This window comes from Rhinopithecus roxellana, chromosome 6 (genome assembly GCF_007565055.1).
Source record: "Rhinopithecus roxellana isolate Shanxi Qingling chromosome 6, ASM756505v1, whole genome shotgun sequence".
Lineage (NCBI taxonomy): Eukaryota > Metazoa > Chordata > Mammalia > Primates > Cercopithecidae > Rhinopithecus > Rhinopithecus roxellana.
In genome coordinates, this window is record NC_044554.1 from 13,179,814 (window position 1) to 13,203,785 (window position 23,972).

The following is a 23,972-nucleotide window of genomic DNA, read 5'->3' on the forward strand; positions in this document are numbered from 1 at the left end:
AAGACCACCCTTCCTTCGACCCCGCGTCGGGCCTCTCCCGGTGTGCCCCGACCCCTGGCGCCCCGGGCTCGGGCGGCGCCGCTGCATCCCGGCTGCCGGGCCCTGAGCAGCCTCCGCTCCCCGGCACGCGGCGCTCGCCTGTCCGCGCGGCCCCTCCCTGGCAGGCGGGCGGCCCCCGGCGGGCGGGCGGGAGCGGACTGCAGGCGCCTCTCTGCTGCCCCTGGCGGCCGCGGGCGCGCAAGCCCCACCGAGCTGGCTCCGGGAGCCAGAGCGCCCGCCCCTCCTCCGCTCCCTCTCCCCTCCTCCTCCGCCCCTCCTCCCATCCCGCCCTTCCTCCCTCCCTCCCCCTTTCAGAACACTCAATGTCGGAACGTTCCGAAGATGACGTCGGAGCGTTCTCGAATCCCGTGTCTCTCGGCTGCTGCTGCCGAAGGAACAGGGAAAAAGCAACAAGAAGGAAGAGCAATGGCGACACTGGATCGCAAAGTGCCCAGTCCGGAGGCGTTTCTGGGCAAACCCTGGTCCTCCTGGATCGACGCCGCCAAATTACACTGCTCCGACAGTAAGAACCCCACCGCCTCCTCCTCCTTTTATTATCCTGTAACCTTTCCATTCACCTAGAGCCACTGGGAAAAAGTGTGTGTGTGAGAGAGAGAGTGGCCCCCGGTGTCCTCCATGCTTCTCCCTCTCTCTCTAAATAAATACACACAGAGACAGATCATCAATGCACAGGGAGAGGCCCGGCTGCCAGGGCTGTCTGTCTGTCCGTGCCCGGCTCCCCGTGGCAGCCCGCGGGGTGGGCTCGCAGCCCCACGGTGTTGTCCGTTTAAAAGGCTACTCTGTTGCTGCTTGCATAGTTTTTTGGGTACCTATCTGGGCCAGGTAGATGGAAACCCGGACTTGGGAGAAAATGTTGCATTGTCAATTTTTGAAAGAATTTCATATACAGTATTTATATCGATCTGTTTGCAAATAAACACTCTCCCTCCCCCCTTGACTTTGGCTTTTTCCCCCCCTTTTTTCCTTATTTTCTGTTTTCCTTTTCTTTTTCATCTGCAGATGTAGATTTAGAAGAGGCTGGAAAAGAGGGTGGAAAAAGCAGGGAGGTTATGAGGCTTAATAAAGAAGGTAAGTGGAGCTACTGGCATTTTAGTGTTAGCATGTGTGGCAGAATCTTCACAGGATTTCGAATATAATGTGAATTGTTCTGCTGGGTACAGAGTGACTAAGGCTTGTCAAAAATTGAGCACGCCCAGGTGACTACTGCTTCATGTTAACTTCTTTCAAAGTATAAATACAACTGGGGGGTAAAAGGGGGTGAGACTGTTGAAGGCAGAAGTTTACTGCACTTCAGTTGGACTCCACGTTTGAACCTTCTGATGCATATCTGCCATTCTCCCCGGGAGCATCATTGCCAAATGGTGGGGCGTTAAAATTTCTGAAATGAAGAGTGGAGCTCCCTTCACAAGCATCCCGGCCTTTCTCATGGGTGAATGCACAACAGCTTAATGAACCCCACATGGTCAGTCATTCCAGCAGCTACTTCTCCACTCACCACTGAAAACCACTGTACATGGCAAACCTGTGCAGCAAGTTACATTTGGCCCACTTTGCATTTGGTCACAGATTGTTACGTGGCAAGCAGGGTTAGGAGCATCTGTATGTGCAGCCCCCCAGCCAGTCGTCAGCTCTCTTTTCCCAGCGTGGAAATACGGTACCTGAAATGGGACACGCTGAGTAGATAGGTCATCCCAGACCAAGATATGCGAGAGCAGCCACAACCTGCTGGAATTGGGCATCAAACACATATGGTCGTCATAAATAAATCATACCCTGTTCGCATTTGCAAGCCTGCCATATGTAACTCTGGCCTATGGGCTTCAAATGGAGCAACTCCAGGGGCCACTTGATGCTAAGCAAATGGATGGGTTCATTTGAATTGTGATTCACTAACTGATGTCTTATAAAACATAATTGGTTGAAATTGGGGGTAGGAAGATGGCACAAGGGGACAGAAGAGGTTGGTGGTATTGAAAGAGTTCAGATATAAGTAGGCCATAGGTGCATTGCTCATCCCAAATGAATAGAGAAAAGGTCATTAGATGCCAAAGAATGGTCCCCCTCATAAAAGGAGATGTCACCCTGGAAGGCAGCTGAATCCTGCGTGGAAAGATGGAACTCATTTTACGAATCAACACTTCAGATGGTTGGTTTTCTGTGCCCAATCATTTCCTGACCATCCACTGAGAGGAAACTTTGTGCTTCAGAAAAAATAACATGAAGGTTAAAATGTGTGCATATTCAAGGACAGTTCCCTAGCATAGTGTTTCTGCTAATTAAGCACTTTGGGAACAAAACATTATTCTAAAAATGTTTGCTTCTAAAATCTTGTGTGATCTTGACATGTGTCTTCAGGATGCACAAGGGATTGATGTCAAGTGGACTTTTTACAAGTGGCAGCTTATTTGTGTTAAATGTTCATGTGTGTTGGCAGTGGGAAGCATCACTAGAGATTATTTTTCTTCACACACAAACTCTTGAGATCTCTAAATGCTTGCAAGACCCAGTTATCAGGCTACTGGCAACATGTCCACAAAAGATGGTGAGGCTGTAAAAATCTTTAAATTAAAGTTGAGTAAAGGTCATGGTATGGCACAGGATTGGCACCTCTCAGGTCTAGGTGATGGGTTATGACTATCACCTACAAAACTCACATCCTTTCCCCCTAGTCCCTGTTTCTATTTCAGAAGACTCTTGTTCTCAGATTATCTTTGCCTCATGAGAAACAGATTCTTTTTTTTTTTTTTTTTTTTGAGATGGATTCTCGCTCTGTCACCAGGCTAGGGTGCAGTGGTGTGATCTTGGCTCGCTGTAACCTCCGCCTCCCAGGTTCAAGCGATTCTCCTGCCTCAGCCTCCTGTGTAGCGGAGACTACAGGCATGTGCCACCACACCCAGCTAATTTTTGTATTTTCAGTAGAGACAGGGTTTTACCATGTTGGCCAGGATGGTCTCGATCTTTTGACCTCGTGATCTGCCCACCTCAGCTTCCCAAAGTGCTGGGATTACAGGCGTGAGTTACCTGCGCCTGGCTGAGAAACGGATTCTTTTAAGAAAAAATGAAAAGCTCTCCTTTCCTCAGAAGTCACAGGTGGTACATCCAGCTTATTAGGTCCTTTGTCCTATAAAGGTACAAAGATTTAGCTCCTAATTATATGCATTTGCATTAAGGACAGCCACTGTTCAGTGTAACTTGAAATCGCTAACTTCACCAAAATAGCCATATATGGGCTGAAATCTCTTTGTTCATGGGTCTGGTGGAACAAAGACTTGGGTGAGCAATTCCCGATGGTCTTTCTGGTATATATGTACGAAGTTTTCTTTATAGATAAAGTATCTATATACTGAATACATATTCCCCCATGATGAGAAATTGAAGGGGTGTTCATTTGGTTACCTGGATCTCCAGTATTGCTTGCCATGGGCCCTCTTGTTGGAGTGATCAACAAAGTCTTGGGGCGGATACTGTTTGTGGATGGGTCACTGCAGGACACAAAGTAGCCTGTGTGTGGCTGTGTACTTGTGCGTATGAATGTATGTAGATTGTCCATGACACTGTTAGCTTTAAGCAGGTCTTGAGAAGAAATTCAGCTTTAGTGGGAATGAATGAACAAAATACAGTTTAGAGATTCCAACTGAGAAATGAAGGGAGGCGGTTCCGATTTTTTTTCTTTTTTTTTTTTGAGATGGAGTCTTGCTTTGCCGCCCAGGCTGGAGTGCAGTGGCGTGCTCTTGGCTCACTGCAAGCTCTGCCTCCCGGATTCACGCTGTTCTCCTGCCTCAGCCTCCCAAGTAGCTGGGACTACAGGTGCCCGCCACCAAGCTTGGCTAATTTTTTGTATTTTTAGTAGAAATGGGGTTTCACCATGTTAGCCATGATGGTCTCGATCTCCTGACCTCGTGATCCACCCGCCTCGGCCTCCCAAAGTGCTAGGATTACAGGTGTGAGCCACCGCGCCTGGCCGGTAGTTCTGATTTTGATGTCTTTTTTTTTTTTTTTTTTGGTAAAATAAACATAACATAAAATTTATCATTTTAACCATTTTGAGTATACAATTCAGTGGCACTAAGTACATTCATAATATTATACAACTATCATCACTTTCCATTTCCCAAATTTTCCATCATTGCAGTTACACACTCTGTACCCATTGTGCAGTCACTCCCCATTCTCCGTTCCTCTCAGCCCTGGTAACCATGGTTCTACTTTCTGTCTCTATGAAGTTGCCTATTCTAGTACCTCATATAAGTGGAGTCATACAATCTGTATCCTTTTGTATCTGGTTTATTTCGCTTCGCACCTCTGCATAGCTCATCCATGTTGTAGTATGGATCAGTACTTCATTCCTTTTTAAGGCTGAATAATGTTTCATTGTGTATATATACTACATTTTGTTATCCACTCATCTGTTGGTGGACATTGGAGTTGTTTCCACCTTTTGGCCATTTTGAGTAATGCCACTATGAACGTTGGTGTCATATGATATTTTTAATAGACTAAACTCAGGAAGAGAAGTTAGGCTGGAAATGTGAAATAAGAATTATTTTGGTTTCTGCCTCTATCTGGCCACAACTTCAGAAGACACAGCAAGGACTTGCAGACTTTTTGAATAACTTGATTACTGTAATACAGTACCCCATTCCTCACCCCTTTAAACTTTCTTTCAATTCTTTCCATTTCTTTCAGTTCTCTGCCTATAATGTATGAAATGTTAACTGGATGCTTTGAAATGTCTGTAATAAAGTTTTCACGTCATTGTTATTATTTCATCTAAAATTAGCTAAATTATAACTAAGAGGAATTTGCCAGTTTTCTTTTATTTTTGAAACAGAATCTCACTCTTGTTGCCCAGACTGGAGTGCAATGGCACGATCTCGGCTCACTGCAACCTCCACCTCACAGGTTCAAGCGATTCTCCTTTCTCAGCCTCCCAGGTAGCTGGGATTACAGGCATGCACCACCACGGTCGGCTAATTTTGTATATTTAGTAGAGATGGGGTTTCACTCTGTTGGCCAGGCTGGTCTCGAACTCCAGACCTCAGGTGATCTGCACGCCTCAGCCTCCCAAAGTGCTGGGATTACAGGCATGAGCCACTGCACCTGGCCCCAAATACTTTTGAATGTTGTCATCACCTGAGTTCAGAAGGCGTTGCTAGTTCCATGGGTGGATGTGCTTAGATGGGCTTATATCCAGGACAACCTGGGCACTGGAAGGAGCAGGCGAGCACTTTGAGTCGGCTTCCTACATTTTGATCTATGCCCTTTGGAAGTCGTTTCCCTTCTCTGGGCCTATTTGCCCATATTTAAAGTAAGGGGAGTGGGACTCAATGTCCTCTAAGGTCCCTTTGAGACCTCTGAACCCAAGCTTCTCTATTGAATGTACCTTCCTTTGAGATGCAGTTATAGCAGGCAAACTGTTTCTAAAGAAACTTAAAAAAAAAAAAAAAAAAAAAAAAAAAAAAAAAAAAACCCAAGCCCTCACATTAAAAATATCTTAAACTACTTTAAAAATAACTGGGTTTATTTTCTCAATTTATAACTTCTTGGTGGCAAAAATCACTGAATCTCATACACAAGCAATATTCTGCTGCAAATCATTTGTGAATGGTATCTGGCCTTCAGCATTCCAAGAAAAGTGGGGTTCTGAGTCCAAAACCCAATGTGTTCCCCCAGTGAAGAATGATTTGACCTCAGTCAGCTTGGATCAGTCAGGCATGTAGATTTCCTGTGAGGAGGACTCCCAGAAACCTTATTAGCCTAATCTATGAAAGGTGTTTATGAGAGAAAATTCCAAGGACGGCCATTCTTCTGTGCTAACCTTTTCAAATAATTTCCTCCTCAGCTTGGTAGATTTATCTGAAGACTTTTTTCAAGCTAATTAGGGAAAAGCTCTCATTGATTTGGAAAGATGTTCCCCTTGCCTCATCTGAAGTTTTTTTTAAAGAATACCAATTCATAGATAAGGAATAGGGTTCCTATGCCTCATAAGTGTCCCTAACTATAAGACAGAGATAAGAATAGGGTTGTTGTGATGATTAAATGAGATAATACAAAAGGGCTTAGCACATAGTAAGTCCTTAATGAATGTTGGCTTTTATTATTATTATCATTACTAATGAAGCTAGCTCTAGAAAACTTTATTCTAATTAACTAGGATTTTAAACTAATCTGTGATGAAAAGAAAAGATACCTAGCAGAAACTTTATTTTTAGAGTAAACCATTTTATTATAATTTTATGAAGCTAATGATTTTTTAAAGAAACAATTTCTATGGATATCAATTTTTTTTTTTTTTTTTTTTTTGAGATGGAGTCTCACTCTGTCGCCCAGGCTGGAGTGCAGTGGCATGATCTCAGCTCACTGCAACCTCCACCTCCTGGGTTCAAGTGATTCTCCTGCCTCAGCCGCCTGAGTTACTGGGACTACAGGTGCGTGCCACCACACCCAGCTAATTTTTTGTACTTTTAGTAGAGACTGGGTTTCAACGTGTTAACCAGTATGGTCTCGATCTCCTGGATCTTGTGATCTGCCCACCTTAGCCTCCCAAAGTGCTGGGATTACAGATGTGAGCCACCACACCCGGCCAGATATCAGTGTTTTTAATGGAGTGCAGTTAAGTGATCATCGATAAGTTTTATCAAGAGCTATCAAATAATACTTAGCCTGTATATGGCCTATGGCTAAGAAGAGTTTATACAAAGTTCTTTTTAGGGACTGGGAGATCTAAATAACTTCTTTAAATAATCAATAAGTTGTTTTATTTTATCGCTGAGAAAAAAAAGAGTCCTCAATAGATTCCTGTTTGGGTCTCTTGGAAGCCTACACTTGTCACTTTGAAAACTTGCCTGTGTTTTAATGTTCCCACATGTTTCGATGTGATGTAGATAAACTGATGGAAAGCTTCCAATTTGAAAATTGTGCTGGGGCCAGTAAAACATTGCTGTGACTATAAGAGTTTGCTGTTCTTCTGAGATGCTGGTGGAATTGGGCTGCAATATAGAAGGGTGCAGAGAACATAGGAGCATGCTCAGCACAGGCTTAGGAGTCTTGCAGTTGTGGCTGGATGGGAGAAAATTGGAGAAAAAGATGGCAATTGACCTGGTTAAGAATGAAGTATTCTTAGAATCCAAGCCAGGGAAGTGAGCAGCAGGCCATGGAGATTTATGGGAAACTGCGAACAGCTTCCCTTTATCATTATACAGACAACTCTGTTATCTATGTTAATAGGAGATGGGAAGATACAAAGTCCACAGATTACACAGATAAACCTCATTTTTACCATTAATTTCAACTTCATTCCCCATTAAGCCTACCTTCCTCCCCTTTTGCTAACAAGCAGTAACATTTGTTCACTTTGGCATTTCATTATCATCTCTCTTCTCTGGCCCAGCTTTTGGGATGGAAGGATGGGAGAAATGGAGTGGCTTAAAGGTGGTAGGGAGGAAAGATGAGAAGGAGGAGAAGGGAAGGGCTTGGAGAGCTATAAGCTCTACAGGTGCAGCCCACTGATGGAGCAAGGGCATGCCACAACCAACACAACATAGATGAGAAAGGACAACCTGATCATCTAGTTTGGGAAATACAAAGCTTCTAAAATGAGGATTTCGTTGTACATACAATTATTTCCTTGTGCCTGGGTTCCCATGTGGAGGAAATGTGGCTCTGGCTCCTTCCACAACAGGAAGCGAGGATGGACGCACTGAAACACTGTATATGATATTGCCTTCTTCTAAGTTGCCCTGTACCAGGGTATCATCCTATGTCATTCTATGAGAATAATGTTTTTACTGCTAGAAGATGTAGACCATTACATACGTATAACATATTCATTTTAAAACTACTTATTATTTTTTAATAACGTTCATGTTACAAAATTCAAAAGGCTATCCAAGTGGAAAGTAAGTCTCTCTCCCACCCCATCCCCAGTTGCTTGTGTATTCTTCCAAAGATATTCTGTGTGCATTCCAGTAGATACATATATAATTTTGTCTTCTTGTTCTCACGTGAATGATAGAAAGCTATAGTATTAGCTGATATCTTGCCATTTCCATTTATCTTAGAGAACTGTCCATATCAGTTCATGAGAAGTTGCCATGTTCTCTTTTGGTGCCTGCATAGTAGGGTAACAATTTAAGCCTCTGGGTGTCTTGCCAAGTTTTTAATACCCTCAACTGTTTCTCAGCCTCCCTCATGCGTTTGACCTGAAGGGAGCTCTCCTGATGTACCAGCACTGGGCTAGACACCAGGGACACAGCAGTGAAAAAGCACAACCCCTGCCTGCCCTCAGGGTGCTTCCAGCCTACTGGCAAAAGTACAGGTGGACCGTGATGAGTGCTCTGATAGGGAAACTCAGGTGCTGCTGGAGGGCATGGTGGGGGGCCTCACTGAGGTAGGGGCTCAGTGCAGGCCTCCCAGAGGAAATTTTATGTAAGCTAAAACCTGGAGGATACAGGAAGTTACCCATGTGTAGAGCTGGGCAGGACAGAGTTAGAGGAAAGGACAGGGATAAAGGCCCAAATGCCAGAGAATATAGACTGTTCTGAAACTAAAAAGTCCTCTTGCCGGAGTAAAGATAGCAAAGCAGAGAGTAGTATAATGTTTCTCACCAGTGGCACCACTGATGCTTCTTTTTGGGGGCACTGTTGTGTGCATGGCAGGATGTCCTGCAGCCTCCACTTGCTAGATGCCAGCAGTGCCTCCCTCCCCTCCCCCAAGTTTAGACAGCCAAAAATGTCTCGGTACATTGCCAAATGTCCCTGGGGGACAAATCACTCTGATAGAGAATCACTGACTGGTGAGGCTGGAGAGGTAAGAACACAAGAAAAATAGATGAAGGCCGGGTGCGGTGGCTCAAGCCTGTAATCCCAGCACTTTGGGAGGCTGAGGCGGGTGGATCACGAGGTCAGGAGATCGAGACCCTCCTGGCTAACACGGTGAAACCCCGTCTCTACTAAAAATACAAAAAACTAGCCGGGCGCGGTGGCGGGCGCCTGTAGTCCCAGCTACTCGGAGGCTGAGGCGGGAGAATGGCAGGAACCCGGGAGGCGGAGCTTGCAGTGAGCCAAGATCGTGCCACTGCACTCCAGCCTGGGCGACACAGCGAGACTCCGTCTCAAAAAAAAAAAAAAAAGAAAAGAAAACTAGATGAAGATACTCACAGAAATATTCTGCCAATATCTGTCCATGTGTTAGCCTTCAGCCCGTGTAAGTCAGCCTTGTTGATTACTCAGCAGATATACCTGGACTGTGACTATCCCCTGGCACTGGGCTACATTTGGGAGGATCGAAAGATAGAGAAGACGCGGTCCCCCAGGGAACCCGCCTCCCAAAGTTCCCAAGATGACTCTTCCAAACCTTGGAGTCCAGTCTGTAGTCACTGGTGACAATAGTGAGTTGCAGGTTCTAATTCTTTGTGGCCCAACCCTCCTTCACTGTGGGTGGAGGAGACCCAAAGCATCAATTCTGATAATGATGGCATTTATCATACAGTGGTCCCCGATGTCAAAAGCACCACATCGCACTGGTGAAGCATTAAGGATTTCAGTGTATATTTAAAGTCAGGCTGAAAATACAACTGGCGTTCTCTGCAGCTTGATTACCCAGGGGATATGTCTGAAATGGGGATGCACATGACGGAAAGCAAAGTGGCTGCTTTCACGATTTCCATGTTAAGCCCGGGAAGATACAAAGGGTAGGGGAGGGCCTGATTCCTGAGGCCTTCTGACCTGTGTGCCAGGTGGTCTGCAGCATCAGTTAAGACTGTGAGGCCATGTTGATACTTTCAGCTGGCGGTTCCCAGGGGCCTGCCATCTCTGCTGCAGAATTGATTTAGAGAAGTTAGGCAGATTTGTTTCTGTATGGTTTTCTGGGTTGGATGCATTTATATCCTTCAGGCTAACGTTTTGTTTATGACATTTTGTTTCATGCATGACATACTTCAGAAGTAGACATAAGATGGTAGTAGCCAGTGCAGTGAGACCTTGTCCTGGTCAAATCCCTCTTCTCTAAGGAGCCCACACCCTGAGGTGGCCCACTATTCACATCTGGAGACAGTGGTCACTGAGTGATTGCAATAATCAAACATAGCCATAATGGAGAGGGAGAGCTTTAGCCAGTGGGTTCTACTTTTTCAGAATATTGTAGAAACTGAACGGCAAGGACTGACTTCTGTGCGTGTCTCTCTCCTAAATCTCCCTGTCTGGTGTTCTGCTGATTGCGTGCTCCCAGCTAATGCCGTTTGGCTGGCATTCTCTTACTGTCTTCTGTGCTAGAGCTCAGACTGCCAAATGGACCTGGATTTGGACCCTGAGGTGCTTGAACTAATGATGAAACCTCAGGAAATCCCTTCTTGCAAGTGGGCTGAGGCTACAGTGGAGCATCTTTAATATTCAGGGGCCAGACCTGGCTGCCCTAGTCGTCTATAAGTGAAGCTGGAATTCTGCTGTGGGGAAAGCATTGTTTTTATGGAGACGCTTTATCCTTGTACCTGTGGTTTCTCAACACAATTCCGCTTGCCAATTTTAAGGGATCAGGTGCTTACAGAAGAAATGGAAACCAAATAAATACTCTCTAGGGCAGGACAAAGTGGCACCAGGTCACCACAGTGGGGAAGATAAAAGTGAGTCGATGATGGGCTCTTTGAACACAGAAGCACTTACTGGTGTACCTGATTTGTGATGCTAATTGTAAATCTGTGAACATTAATGGTGTAAGGATACCCTTACCTGTAGGGGGAGTGGGAGTTATGTGACCTTACCTCAAGGCATTGACAGGCCACAGAGTCCTGGGGTGGGGTGGGGACACAGGACAGACACCCAGTCTGATGATACTAACCACAGGTGAGTTCAGCATTCCAGGGGTATGGAAGATGGTGGAGACATGGTCCCAGTTTGGTTATATCAGACCAAGGTGATGGTCCAGTTCTTAAAAAGTATATGAGCCACAAAAGGACAAATACTGTGTGATTCCATTATAATGAGGTTCCTAGAGTGGTCAAATTCATAGAGACAGACAGTAGAATGGTGGACATTCAGGAGCTGGGGGAGGGGAAATGGAGAGTTCGTGTTTCCATGATACAGAGTTTCAGTTGGGGAAGATGCAGAAGTTCTGGAGATGGACTGTGGTGATGGTTATACAACATTGTGAATATACTTAATGTCACAGAACTAACCGTACACGTAAAAAATGGTGAAAATGGGTCAGGTGTGGTGGCTCATGCCTGTAACCCAGCACTTTGGGAGGCCGAGGGGGGCGGATCACGAGGTCAGGAGATCGAGACCATCCTGGCTAACACGGTGAAACCCCGTCTCTACTAAAAATACAAAAAATTAGCTGGGTGTGGTGGTGGGCGCCTGTAGTCCCAGCTGCTCAGGAGGCTAAGGCAGGAGAATTGCTTGAACCCGGGAGGCGGAGGTTGCGGTGAGCTGAGATCATGCCACTGTACCCCAGCCTGGGCAACAGAGCAAGACTCCGTCTCAAAAAAAAAAAAAAAAAGAAAAAGAAAAAGAAGGTTTAAATGGTAAATTTTATGTTATGTGTATTTTACCACACACAAAAAGGTTCATTGGCATTGCAGGCTTAGGAGTTTAGTGGAGCATTATTTAAATCTTGACCATTTATTGGCTGGGTATTAAATTAAGCCTCAATTTCTACTTTTCTTTTCCAGGGTAGGAATAGTAGTACCTCTCAGAATTGTTGTGGAAATAAATGAGATGCTGTCTGGTATAAAGTAGGTACTCAGTAATGTAAGCCTTTGTTGTGATGATTGTTGTTTTTACCAGACACTTGGGTCTTTGCCTTTGTCTTAGAGCTGCCACTTACAGGGGAAAGACCGTGTTCTTACTGCTCCAGGGGTATGCCCGGGACTCACCAAGCATCTTTTGTCAACTTGTGTGTCTCCATTTCTTTAAGGATGCCCAAAATAAAGACAAAGGGATTGGACTGGTGTCCCTGTACGGTTAGTCTCAAGAGTGAATCTGGGGCCGGGCAGGTGGCTCATGCCTGTAATCCCAGCATTTTGGGAGCCCGAGGTGGGCAGATCATGAGGTCAGGAGTTCGAGACCAGCCTGGCCAATATGGTGAAACCCCATCTCTACTAAAAAAATACAAAAATTAGCCAGGCATGGTGGCATGTGCTTGTAGTCCTAGCTGCTTGGGAGGCTGAGGCAGAAGAATTGCTTGAATCCAGGAGGCAGAAGTTGCAGTGAGCTGAGATTGCACCACCGCACTCCAGCCTGGGGGACAGAGTGATACTCCGTCTCAAAAAAAAAAATAAGTGAATCTGTTTCAGTGTTTTACAAAGTGTGTTCATTCTGGAGACCCTGCTGTGATGTCCTGTAGGGTCCTTTCGCCCCCAGCCCCAGGCTGCAGTCATACTGAAATGAAACAACTGGTAGTGAAACACAGGAACCAGGAATGTGCTTTTTTTTTTTTTTTTATTTTTTTGAGACAGGGTCTCTCTCTGTCACCCAGGCTGGAGTGCAGTGGCATGATCATACTCACTGCAGCCTCGATCTCCAGGGCTCAAGTGATCCTTCTACCTCAGACTCCTAGGTAGTTGGGACTACAAGCGTGTGCTGCCATGCCTGCCTAATTTTTTTGACTGTTAGTAGAGATGAGTCTTGCTATGTTCCCCAGGCTGGTCTCAAACTCCTGAGCCCAAGTGATCCTCCCTCCTCGGCCTCTCAAAGTTCTGGGATTACAGGCGTGAGCCACTGCACCTGACCAGGAACGTGCATTTTTAAACAGGCTCCTCAGGTGGCTCTGATGTTTCCTGAACTTTGAGAACTACTGTTTATTGGTTGAGAGAAGTGGCTCTCAACCCTGCCTACCCTGAAAATTGCTTGGGAAGCTTTTTAAAAGGAAATATGCCAGGACCACCCACAGAGATCTGATTCTATAGATCCAGGTTCAGGGGTTCTAAGGGAGCTGCTTATGTGTTTCCTTTTGGAGTTTTTTTTTGTTTTTTTTTTTTTTTTTTTTTTTTGAGACAGAGTCTCGCTCTGTTGCCCAGGCTGGAGTGCAGTGGCCGGATCTCAGCTCACTGCAAGCTCCGCCTCCCGGGTTTACGCCATTCTCCTGCCTCAGCCTCCCGAGTAGCTGGGACGACAGGCGCCCGCCACCTCGCCCGGCTAGTTTTTTTTGTATTTTTTAGTAGAGACGGGGTTTCACTGTGTTAGCCAGGATGGTCTCGATCTCCTGACCTCGTGACCCGCCCGTCTCGGCCTCCCAAAGTGCTGGGATTACAGGCTTGAGCCACCGCGCCCGACCCCTTTTGGAGTTTTTTGTCTGTTTTTTAAATTTACTTTTCTGGTAACTTTTGGGCTAAAGACAGCCCAACTTATGTGTTTTTTTGTTTGTTTTGTTTTGTTTTGTTTTTAAGTAACAATCCTAGCTGTCTTTTATTGGGCATTAACCAGGTGCCAGGCACAGGGCTAAATGTGCATGTTCGCATTTAATCCTCATGACCACCCTGTGAGGCAAATCCTGTTATCAACCCTATTTCAGAGATTGGGAAGCTGAGGCTTAGAGAGATTAAGTAACTTACCCAAGGTGACATAGCTGGGAAATAGTAGAGCTGTCCTGAACTCCAAGGCAGCCTGATTCCAGAGGCTGTACTCTAAGCACTGTGTCCTGATGTCTATCGTCCTAGGAGCAGGGTTAGGACTAAGGGGAAGCAAGCAGGCGCCCAGGACACCTGTTTAAGTAGGGGGGCTCACGTGGGCTTCTGCAGGTGCAGAGTGAGTGCTCCTTAAGTGTTGCACCTGGGCACCTGGCTTTACTCATTCTCTCACCGTCCTTGCCCAAGAGAGCATGTTCTTTAAGCAAAATGGTGAGGCCGGACTACCTTTCATTCCCTCTTGCCTGTGTAAGCTAGTGGCCTCCTGATAGGGCCCTGGGTCTCCCCATCAGGGAAATGCTCTCTCATTCCAAGGCCCCAGTTTTGTGGCCTCTGTGGTCAGAGTCCTGGCCTCAGGGAAATCACAGGAGCTAATGCAAACTGTGTTCCTTTTTGGGAGAAGGTGTTAGCAAAGATGGTTGCCAAGCAACTCCAGGGGCATCTATCTATAGTGATGATTTCTCTCTTTTTTCCTCCTTTTGAACATCTTCTAGGCCGCTGTTCAGTTTCCCTCATGGCGTTGGGATTGTTAGTAATTTCATGAAGGGTGCGCTTCCTAGGATGATGGAACGGAGATCTCTCTTCAATACTGCCACGTTAGAGGTGTCGTTTTGATGGTGACATGACTGCTAAGTGGGTGTGAAAGTCCTTTACCTTCTTCAGCCACAGAGATGCCCTGGTTGTCACTGGCTCTGAGAAGGCAGTGACAAAGAGGATCCTTTGGATTGGAGTGGCTGTGAAAGGCACAGAATGCATCTCCCACATGAGGACAGGATGATATGGCAACATTTACTTCCTGTGACTTTGAATTTCACCCATTCTCCATTAATTGGGGCATTTAAGCATTTTATAGTGATTGCCCTACTGGTCCCAGAGGAGCTGGTGTCACCCCCCTGTCTCTCTCTCGGTGGTTTCAGAGACCAGGAGTCCTTGACAATCCTTTCCTCCTCAGTGCTGTCCCCTCTCCTAATTAGTCACCTCCTCTATGTGGGGTTTCAAATGACCTTCGATGGGCCCCAGACCCCATGGTCTACCAGCTTGGTGGTTTGATTCTTCTGATAAGGACCAGGAGCTTGTGGGTTCAAGCACCTTTTACACTTAATGGAACAGAATCCCACCCAGACTGGCAAGAAGAGGGTGATCCACTGGAAAAGAGGGACTGGTCACATTTTTGGGTGGGAGGGGGCAGTAGCTCTGTCGCCCAGGCTGGAGTGCAGTGGTGCAATCATAAGTCACTGCAGCCTTGACCTCCCAAGCTCAAGTGATCCTCCCACCTCAGCCTCCCTCCCAAGGAGCTGGAACAGAGGTGCACACCACCCTTCCTGGCTAATTTTTTCTATTATTTTTAGAGACAGGGTCGTCCTATGTTGCCTAGGCTGGTCTCGAACTCCTGGGCTCAAGCGATTCTCCCACTACAGCCTCCCACAGTTCTGGGATTACAGGAGTCAGCCACCACGCCCACCAGAACTGGTCACATTTGCTTAAGGTTGACTTCATTTGGCCAACCCATGTACAACAGCCCTGTTAACTAAGTCCCCAGACTCCAGGCTTGCGTTCCCTTGAGTTACTCCTTCATCATTGTGCCCTTCCTCATCATCTTTTGCAGAAGCAGGGCAGAATCCAGAGAGAATTAGGGACTCAGATGAGTCCTGCCACTTTCAGTGGCTGAGACAAAAGACTTAATGGCAAAATATAAACCCTGTACACAAGCCAGGTTTAAGCAGAGTAGGGGTGTATTTGCTTTCCAAATGGAGTTACTGGGGATTTCTTTAAATAGTAGATAACCCTAGAGCTTTTTGAAAATCATATTTGCTTCACAGAAGTTTTCATGGCACCTGCTTTTGTGCCCTTTCTGCCAGCTCCTCCCTCGGAGCGTGAGGCTTTGCCCTCGGTTTGCTCTGCATTTGCTCCGGACTCTGGCTCCTGTTCATGCCCCAGGCAGTCCCTGAGTGTGGCGATTCTGACATGCCTGCAGCTTTCCTGACCTCTCCTCCACAGAGTGCTCATCCAACCCTTGGGTGCCGTGCCAGACAGCCCCTCACGGATGTCATTGTGCGTCTCAGACTCCCCTAGACCCAAGTGCAAGCCAAGCCTGTGCATTTTCCCCATCACTATCTTTAGAAAGACCCCCTCCTCCTCTCCTCCCTCCCTCCCATCTTAGCGATTCCCTACACCTCTCCATCTCTCTCCACTCCCCCACCCCCACCCCAGCTAGCCTGCCTCATAGCCTACCTAGATTTTTATAATAGCTGTTTAATTGGTCTTCCTGTCTGTATCTTCCCCACACACCACTTCAAAAATTAATCTTCTGAAAATTCACGTGTCAGTTTGTTCCTCAAGTGAAAACCTCTCAGCACTTCCTCATCGACCACAGTTAATGCAGCATTCAAAGTCCTCAGTCCCTTCGTATCCGGACAGGTGGCCTGCCCTTTGCAGCAGCACTTTGGACAAATGGAGTCCTTTCCCTGTCCCCCTCTCTGCCTCTGCCTGCCATCTGCATCTAGTGTCTTCCCCTTCTCCCCCTCCCCTTGCCCCTCACCCCCCTTCCCCAGGGCCAGCCATACTTTCTAAGGAAGCCTCCCCGCCGCTCGGGCCACCCCACCTGGAACTTATCTGCACCTTGTGCATACTACCCATGCCCAATGTACATGCCCCCAAACCTCGCACCTTGCACTGCTGCAGACTCTTCCCATGGTCCACATGTGTCTTGTCATCATAGCTGCATTCGAATCGTCTGGAGGCAGGGTGGAGGAAGAGCGATCATATTGTCCCCTTTTGTTTCCTAAGTTATCTTTCGACCAGCAGAGTGTTATAGTTCGACTAAGCATCTTATTTGTTTTTGAAATACCTGTATTGTCTTTTTCTTTCTTTTTTTGAGAAGACTGTGGTAAAATACTATACCATCTTAACCATTTTTAAGTGTAAAGTTCAGTAGTGTCAAGGACATTCACATGGTCATGTAGCCAATCTTCATAACTCTTTCCATCTTACAAAACTGAAATGTCATACCCATGAAACAGTTCCCATTTGTATTTTCATTTTAAAAAAATCAGTCTGGAGATGGCCTATGAGGTTTTTTGATTCACCATCTGATATTTTGAAGTTGTCAAGATTCTAAGAACTGGCAGGACTCCTGAAGTTTCTGTTCAAGTGGATCGCTGGAGCTACAATGCAAAACACAGCTCACCTTAGGACATTAGCTCCAGCATCCTAGGTCAGCAGAGAAAATTCCATGAAAAAATGCTACCGCTGGGGTGCTGAGTCCCAGACATCTTTGAGCACCTAAAGTTTTTCATTTAATATTTGCTAGTAACCCCCACCCTGCACCATTCTTTTTTTTGCCCTTGCAGTTCAGTGTTAAAATTTTTCACATGTATAAAAAGCTTGAAATAATGGTACCGTGATCACCTATAGAATTAAACATTAGTTCACATTTTGTCTTGTTTTCATATATATATATATATGTAAAGTTCTATCTGTATATATGTCTTATAAAGAAATATACAGGCCAGGTACCGTGGCTGACACCTGTAATTCCAGCACTTTGGGAGGCAGAGGCGGGTGGATTACCCGAGGTCAGGAGTTCGAGACCAGCCTAGCCAACATGCTGAAACCCCATCTCTACTAAAAATACAAAAATTAGCCAGGCATGGTCGCACACACCTGTAATCCCAGCTACTTGGGACGCTGAGGTGGGAGAATTGCTTGAGCCCAGGAGGCAGAGGTTGCAGTGAGCCGAGATCATGCCACTGCACTCCAGCTTGGCCAACAGAGCAAGACTCTGTCTCAAAAAAAAAAAAAAAAAAAAAGAAAAAGAAATATACAGTCATGCATTCTTAATGATGGGGCTATGTTCCGAGAGATGTGTCATTTCCTAGGTGTGCAATAGGCTATGCCATCTAGGTTTGTGTAAGTTCACTCTGTGATATTCCTATTGGTATAACCTATTGCTTCTAGGCTACAAACCTGTACAGCATGTTGCTGTACTGAATACTGTAGGTAATTGTTGTAACACAATGGCAAGCATTTGTGTCTCTCAACAGATTGAAAGATAGAAAAGATACAGTAAAAATATGGTATTGTATACTCTTATGGGACCACTGAGTATGTGGCCTGTTGTTGACCAAAGTGTCATTATGCGACTGTATGTGTGTATATGTATATGCATGTGTGTGTGTAGCATTTGATTTTATTTTCTGTAGCATTTGAAATAAGTTGTAGACATCACGACACTTCATCTTTAAATATTTATCATTTTTCCACATCTTGATTGTGCTACCTTGAGCTGTTCACTTAAATTCTCAGAGCCTTATCATACATAAATATGTGTGTATGTTTTTGCTGAAATATTTGGTAAGTCACAGACAGCATGACACCTCTAAATACTTCAGCATGCATCTCCTAAAATTAGAGGCATTCTCTGACCTAATCATAATATCAGTATCACACTTAGAAAACTAATGGTAATTCCAAACTCATATCTCATACCCAGTTCTCATTCAAAATTCACCTGTCACGCCCCCACCCCCAAAAGCTTATGGCTGCATTTTTCAAACTAGATCCTGTTATAGTTCATGTATTGCATTTGGCTGTTATATCTCTTCAGTAGTTTTTAATCTAGAACAGTGTCCCTCCCCCATATGTGTGTGTGAATATATGTATACATACATATTTCTATATATATGTATACATATTTTTATATATAAATATATAAAACATTGCCATTTAAAATGCTTCATGTTCTGGTCTTGTCACTTCCTTGTGGTGTCTTACCTTGTTTTTGCTATTCCCTGTTTTTCCCCTGTTCTGGAAGTTTGAGCTTAAGTATCATTTGATTCAGACTCAACATTTTGGCGTGAATGTGTCCCAGGTGATTCTGAGTGCTTCATTAAGCATCTCATCCAGGGGTTACAAGATGTCAGGGTGTCCTATTATTAGATATGGATCACTTCATAAGGTGGTGACCACTTCTGCCCATTGCAAACGTTGTATTCTCCTTCTGCAATTAGCATGTCATTCTGTGGGTAATGCTTTGGCACCCAGTGAATATCCTGTTCCCCAACAGGAAATTTTGTGAAATCCTCTGGGCATCCATTGATGACCCTTGCCTGGATCAGTTATTTCTTTGGGGATTGTAGGATGGTCATTTTCAAATTCTGTCATTCTGACTTGCTTTTATTGGTTGACATTCTTCAATACAGAAGACATCTTTCCCATCAACAGGGGATGAACTATTAAATTCCTCCTAAAAGGGCAGAGTTAAGTTTTTCTCTTTAATTATCAGTGCTCATAGTAAGTAGTTGAACACTGATGATTCTTTTATTTTATTTCATTTTCATTTTTTGAGAGATAGAGTCTCATTCTGTTGCCCAGGCTGAAGTGCAGTGGCATGATCGTAGCTCACTGTAGCCTCCACCTTCTTGATTCAAGTGACGCTCCCACCTCAGCCTTCCAAGTAACTGGGACTACAGGCACATACAACCACACCACACTAATTTTTTATTTTTTGTAGAGACAGGGTCTTGCTATGTTGCCCAGGCTGGTCTCCAACTCCTGGGCCTAAGCGATCCTCCTGCCTCAGCCTCCCAAAGTGCTGGGATTATAGGCATGAACACTGCACGAGCCTATGATTCTTTTTTTTTTTTTTCCTGTTGCCTAATCTTGGAGGTGAAGGTGATGGCCTATGATTATTAAGCTAAGGAGGGACAAGGTTGAGGACTGGGTGCACTAGAATTTCAAAAAGATGCTTGTATAGTATGAAAACCACACTCAATGGGATGTCTTAGAGAGAAAGTGAGTTTTGTAGTGCAAACCTCAGGAAGTAAAGTGTAATCCAATCTTGGTAGAGCATGAGTTTAAAAACATTGAGAAATATTATCCCACACAGTCAGGTGACCCTCTACTTTAACCTTGGGAAGGAAGAAGATAATTATACTTAAAATAATAATTCTCCCACCTTTCAGGGGGAGCACAGTATTTAGCCTGGATCTGGTGAACCACTGAAGTTAAATTGGAAATCATGATGAGTGATGCTCTGCAAGTCAGAAGCCAGAGCTGTGCTTCCTGCATTGCTGACTGTGTAGAAAGTGACCAGCTGTCCAGGAGGTGCAAGGCCCTGGGCTGGGCTCTGTGTGGAATGTGAAGGTGGAACAATGGCCCTGCCCTCTAGGAACTCACTTGTAGCACCTGGGAACTCTGATGCTGCTTAGAAAATGAAATGTGATTCAAATGCCTTGGAGCCCAGGGAAGGAAGATATCTCAGTCTATGGTCAGCCAGACCTTTAACCTGGGTCTCAGACCTTTGACTTAAAGGTAGAGGCTGTTTGGTTTGTGGTTTTACGTGGGCCACGGTAAAGGGTATTTAGTAAGAGTCAAGTTAATGTTTGAAAAATGAATGAAAGAATGAATGAATGGATGCCTCATGCAGAGGCAACACAGCAGCTAGGATTTGGACATTCAGGGCATTGTACAGGGAAGGAAGAGCTTAATGGCTTTGATGGCTATGAGTTCCGCAAGAAGTTGCTTTTAGAAAAAGAAGTTATGGTGAAACTCCATTAATACCAAAGAGAAACAGTTCATAATTTATTCCAGTTGTAGACACACTCAGTGCCCAACTCCATGCAATCTTTTTTGAAGTAGAGTTTTCAGAAAACAACCTTCTTTTTTCTTTGGTAATGTTAGTGTTTGTTTTGCTTTCTGCATTCAGGGTGCTGGAGGGAGAGTTATTTTCTCTCTCTCTCTCTCTCTCTCTCTCTCTCTCTCTCTCTCTGTCTCTCTCTCTCTCTCTCTCACACACACACACACACACACTTTTTGGGTGCTGCCGACAAATTAATTTGTAAGTTCTTTTCTATTAGAATCAGTGTTGTGCTAGTAAATGTTTAACAATCTGCTATCTAAAAATTAGTGCATATGGATATATATGTTTATTATACATTTTACTGATTTAAAAAAGCTGTTTGGCATATACTTTATAAAGAATAAAATATTTAAATTCTTTTTTCTTTTTTTTTTTTTTTTTGAGACTGAGTCTCGCTCTTGTTGCCCAGGCTGGAGTGCAATGGCACTATCTCAGCTCACTGCAGTCTCCACCTCCCGAGTTCCAGCGATTCTCCTGCCTCAGCCTCCCGAGTATCTGGGATTACAGGCTCCTGCCACCATGCCCAGCTAATTTTTGTATTTTTAGTAGAAACAGGATTTCACCATGTTGGCCAGGCTGGTCTTGAACTCCTAACCTCAGGTGATTGACCCGCCTCAGTCTCCCAAAGTGCTAGGATTATAAGCATGAGCCACTACGCCCAGCCTACATTCATTATTGTAAATTTCATATAGTCTACAGATTCTCACCAAATGCTTTGGTTGACTTCTGCCAAATTCTTATATCCCCTGACCTTCCTAAGGTTTAATTGACAAACAAATGTAAACCCCACATAAGTGTTGGTTGATATTTTCATTTACGTCAGTGAGTAAGTTGAAAGGGAAAGAACAAAGATATATGTTAAAACTTCACTTGATTGTTAGCGATGTGACTTCCTTGCTGAACTGAATAATGGTTTTCAAGTACTAAAAGAATAAGTCCTCATTGTTTTGTAGTATTCACAATAAAGCTATAGACTTGATACACAGCTGTCCCTTGATATCCAAGGGGGATTGGTTCCGAGACCCCAAATCCTTGGATTCTTAGCCCTTATATGAAATGGTGTAGTATTTACATATAACCTATACAGTCCTCTCATAGACTTTAAATAATCTCTAGATTACTTATAATACCTAATACAATGTAAATGCTATGTAAATAGTTGTTATTCTGAATTGTTTAGGGGATAATGACAAGAGGAAAAGGTCTGTACATGTTCAGTATAGACTCAGGCATCTTTTCTTTTTCTTCCACATATTTTTGATCTGCAATTAAGTTGAAACTACAGATGTAGAATTCACAGATTCAGAGGGTTGACTATTCTTTTAATTTAACTTACATCATTAAAATTTTCTCCATCACTTTCTTAAATTTTGATAATCAAAAAAATAATAAATCATGCCCTGATTTGTAGTATGTGATGATTTCCATGGTATAAACTCTCCTCCCACTGCATTTCAAGCTGTCAATGTGATATCACAGAACTCAGAGTTGGGAAGAGATGTGCATCAGCACACTGTTATGCAGGATATCCACCATACAGATACATTAGATGTAAATTACTTTAAGAGCAGCATTAGCAACCTGTGGCCTATGGGTTGCCTGTTTTTAATAAAGTTTTATTGGAACACAGCCACACTCTTTTTTTTTACGTATTGTCTAGCTTTTGCACTACAATGGCTGCATGGAGTAGCTGAGACAAAGCCTAAAATTTTTACTACCCGCAGTGGCTCATGCCTGTGATCCCAGCACTTTGGGAGGCCAAGGCGGGCAGATCATGAGGCTAAGAGATCAAGACCATCCTGGCCAAAATGGTGAAACCCCATCTGTACTAAAAATACAAAAATTAGCTGGGCATGGTGGCATGCACCTGTAGTTCCAGCTACTGGGGAGGCTAAGGCAGGAGAATCACCTGAATCCAGGAGGCAGAGGTTGCAGTGAACCAAGATCATGCCACTGCACTCCAGCCTGGTGACAGTGTGAGACTCCTTCTCAAAAAAAAAGGAAAGAGAAAGTTGCCAACCCATACTCAAAGCGTAGATAATAAGTGAAGTGTAGCTAGATAAATTGGAAGTGATGAGTTTTATATTCCATTGTAAGCTTATGTCATATAACTTTTAATAATTTAATAATTGGCTCACCACATTCCTGAACATTTAACGATCAGCTCTTGTGGGCCTTTACAAGCTGGCCCCAGCTTACCACTGCAAAGCTTTGAGGGCTTTAGCTTTTAGTGCCAAAAATGAAGCTGTCACTATTAAGCAGCAGCAGCTGACAATACCAGATTGGAGGGGAGTCTCACTAAGAAGGATTTGAACTACTTGAAATTATGGTCTAATTGTCCATAGAAATCAAAAGAAAGCAATTTTGAGGTTGGTTTTCATATGATGGGGTTTTTGTGTTTGGGGATTTTTTTTCCTCTCTAGGGGTCTGGGGTTTGTTTTGGTTTTTCAAACGCTTTTTTTTTTTTTTTTTTTTTTTTTTTTTTTTCAGAGCTAATTTTCAAACCCAATACAGCATGCTTTTCTTACCAAATTTTGTGAGCGTCTGTCTAGAGCCGTTCAGCCCCTGACAGACGCCCAGCAGCTTCCAGAACTCCCGCAGATGTTGTGTGTCCCAAGAAAGGCCAACTTCTTGTTACTGGCCGCTAGCGGGAGGAGAGGTGGTCCCACCAGTTGCATTTTGCAGGGGTTTTCCTTGCCGCCATTTCCTGCCGGTTGCCTTTGAATGGATTACAGATGGTCAGAAAAAGACTTCTTGGCACAGTGAGAGGACCAGTCTCCAGTGCTTTGTGGGAAAGGATTTATAGCAGGATGGCAGTTTACGCCTACCAAGAATGGGCCTGGCTGCCTCGGCCTTGTAGGGAAAACTGAATGCCTGCGGAGATGGGCTCTGGGGGTGGAGGGAACAGCCAGGATGAAGGGGATGTTTAAATGGATGTGGCACCTTTCAGCCAGTCGGTGCTGAGACCGCCGCGTGTCCGAAGATGTTAGGCCCCTGTGGAGGTGTCGGCCCCCGGGAAATGAGGTGCTGCTCTTGGCGCATCAAGCGCTTGTGGGAAATATTATGAATCCTGATATTTTCAGAGAGAGGTACAGCCAGGTGCTGTTGTTCCCTACCACCCGCCCTTTTTGTTAAAGCCGCAATATAGAGCACATTTAATTTGTTTTTGGTTTTTTTTTTTTTTTTTTTTTTTTTTTTGAGACAGTCTCGCTCTGTTGCGCATCTCGGCTCACTGCAGTCTCCGCCTCCCGGATTCAAGCGATTCTCCTGCCTCAGCCTCCCGCATAACTGGGATTACAGGCGCCCGCCACCACGCCCAGCTGATTTTCGTGGATTTTTGTTGTTGTTGTTTTTTTGTTTATTTGTTTTTTGGTTTTTTGTTTGTTTATTGAGACCGAGTCTCGCTCTGTCGCCCAGGCTGGAGTGTAATGGCACGATCTCCACTCACTGCAACCTCCACCTCCCTGGTTCAAGTGATTCTCCTGCCTCAGCATCCCAAGTAGCTGGGATTACAGGCACCCGCCACCACGCCTGGCTAATTTTTGTATTTTTGGTAGAGACAGGGTTTCACCACATTGGCCAGGCTGGTCTTAAACTCCCGACCTCAGGTAATCTGCCCACCTCGGCCTCCCACTCACAGATGGAAACAGGTGT

The 23,972-nt window shown here is 44.8% G+C and overlaps 1 protein-coding gene across 7 annotated transcripts in view; it reads left to right on the forward strand.

Moving 5' to 3' along the window:
* Positions 1 to 346: 346 nt before the first annotated feature.
* ATXN7L1 (ataxin 7 like 1) overlaps positions 347 to 23,972 on the forward strand; it is a 274,724-nt gene continuing 251,098 nt past the window's right edge. For 6 of the 7 annotated variants that reach the window (XM_030933375.1, XM_030933376.1, XM_030933379.1 and 3 more), the window contains exons 1-2: positions 347 to 562; positions 1,060 to 1,128. In XM_030933375.1, the coding sequence (XP_030789235.1) occupies positions 382 to 562; positions 1,060 to 1,128 (250 nt within the window). In that variant the 5' untranslated portion in view covers positions 347 to 381. The remainder of the gene's footprint in view (positions 563 to 1,059; positions 1,129 to 23,972) is intronic. The other variant, XM_030933377.1, reaches the window with a different exon arrangement.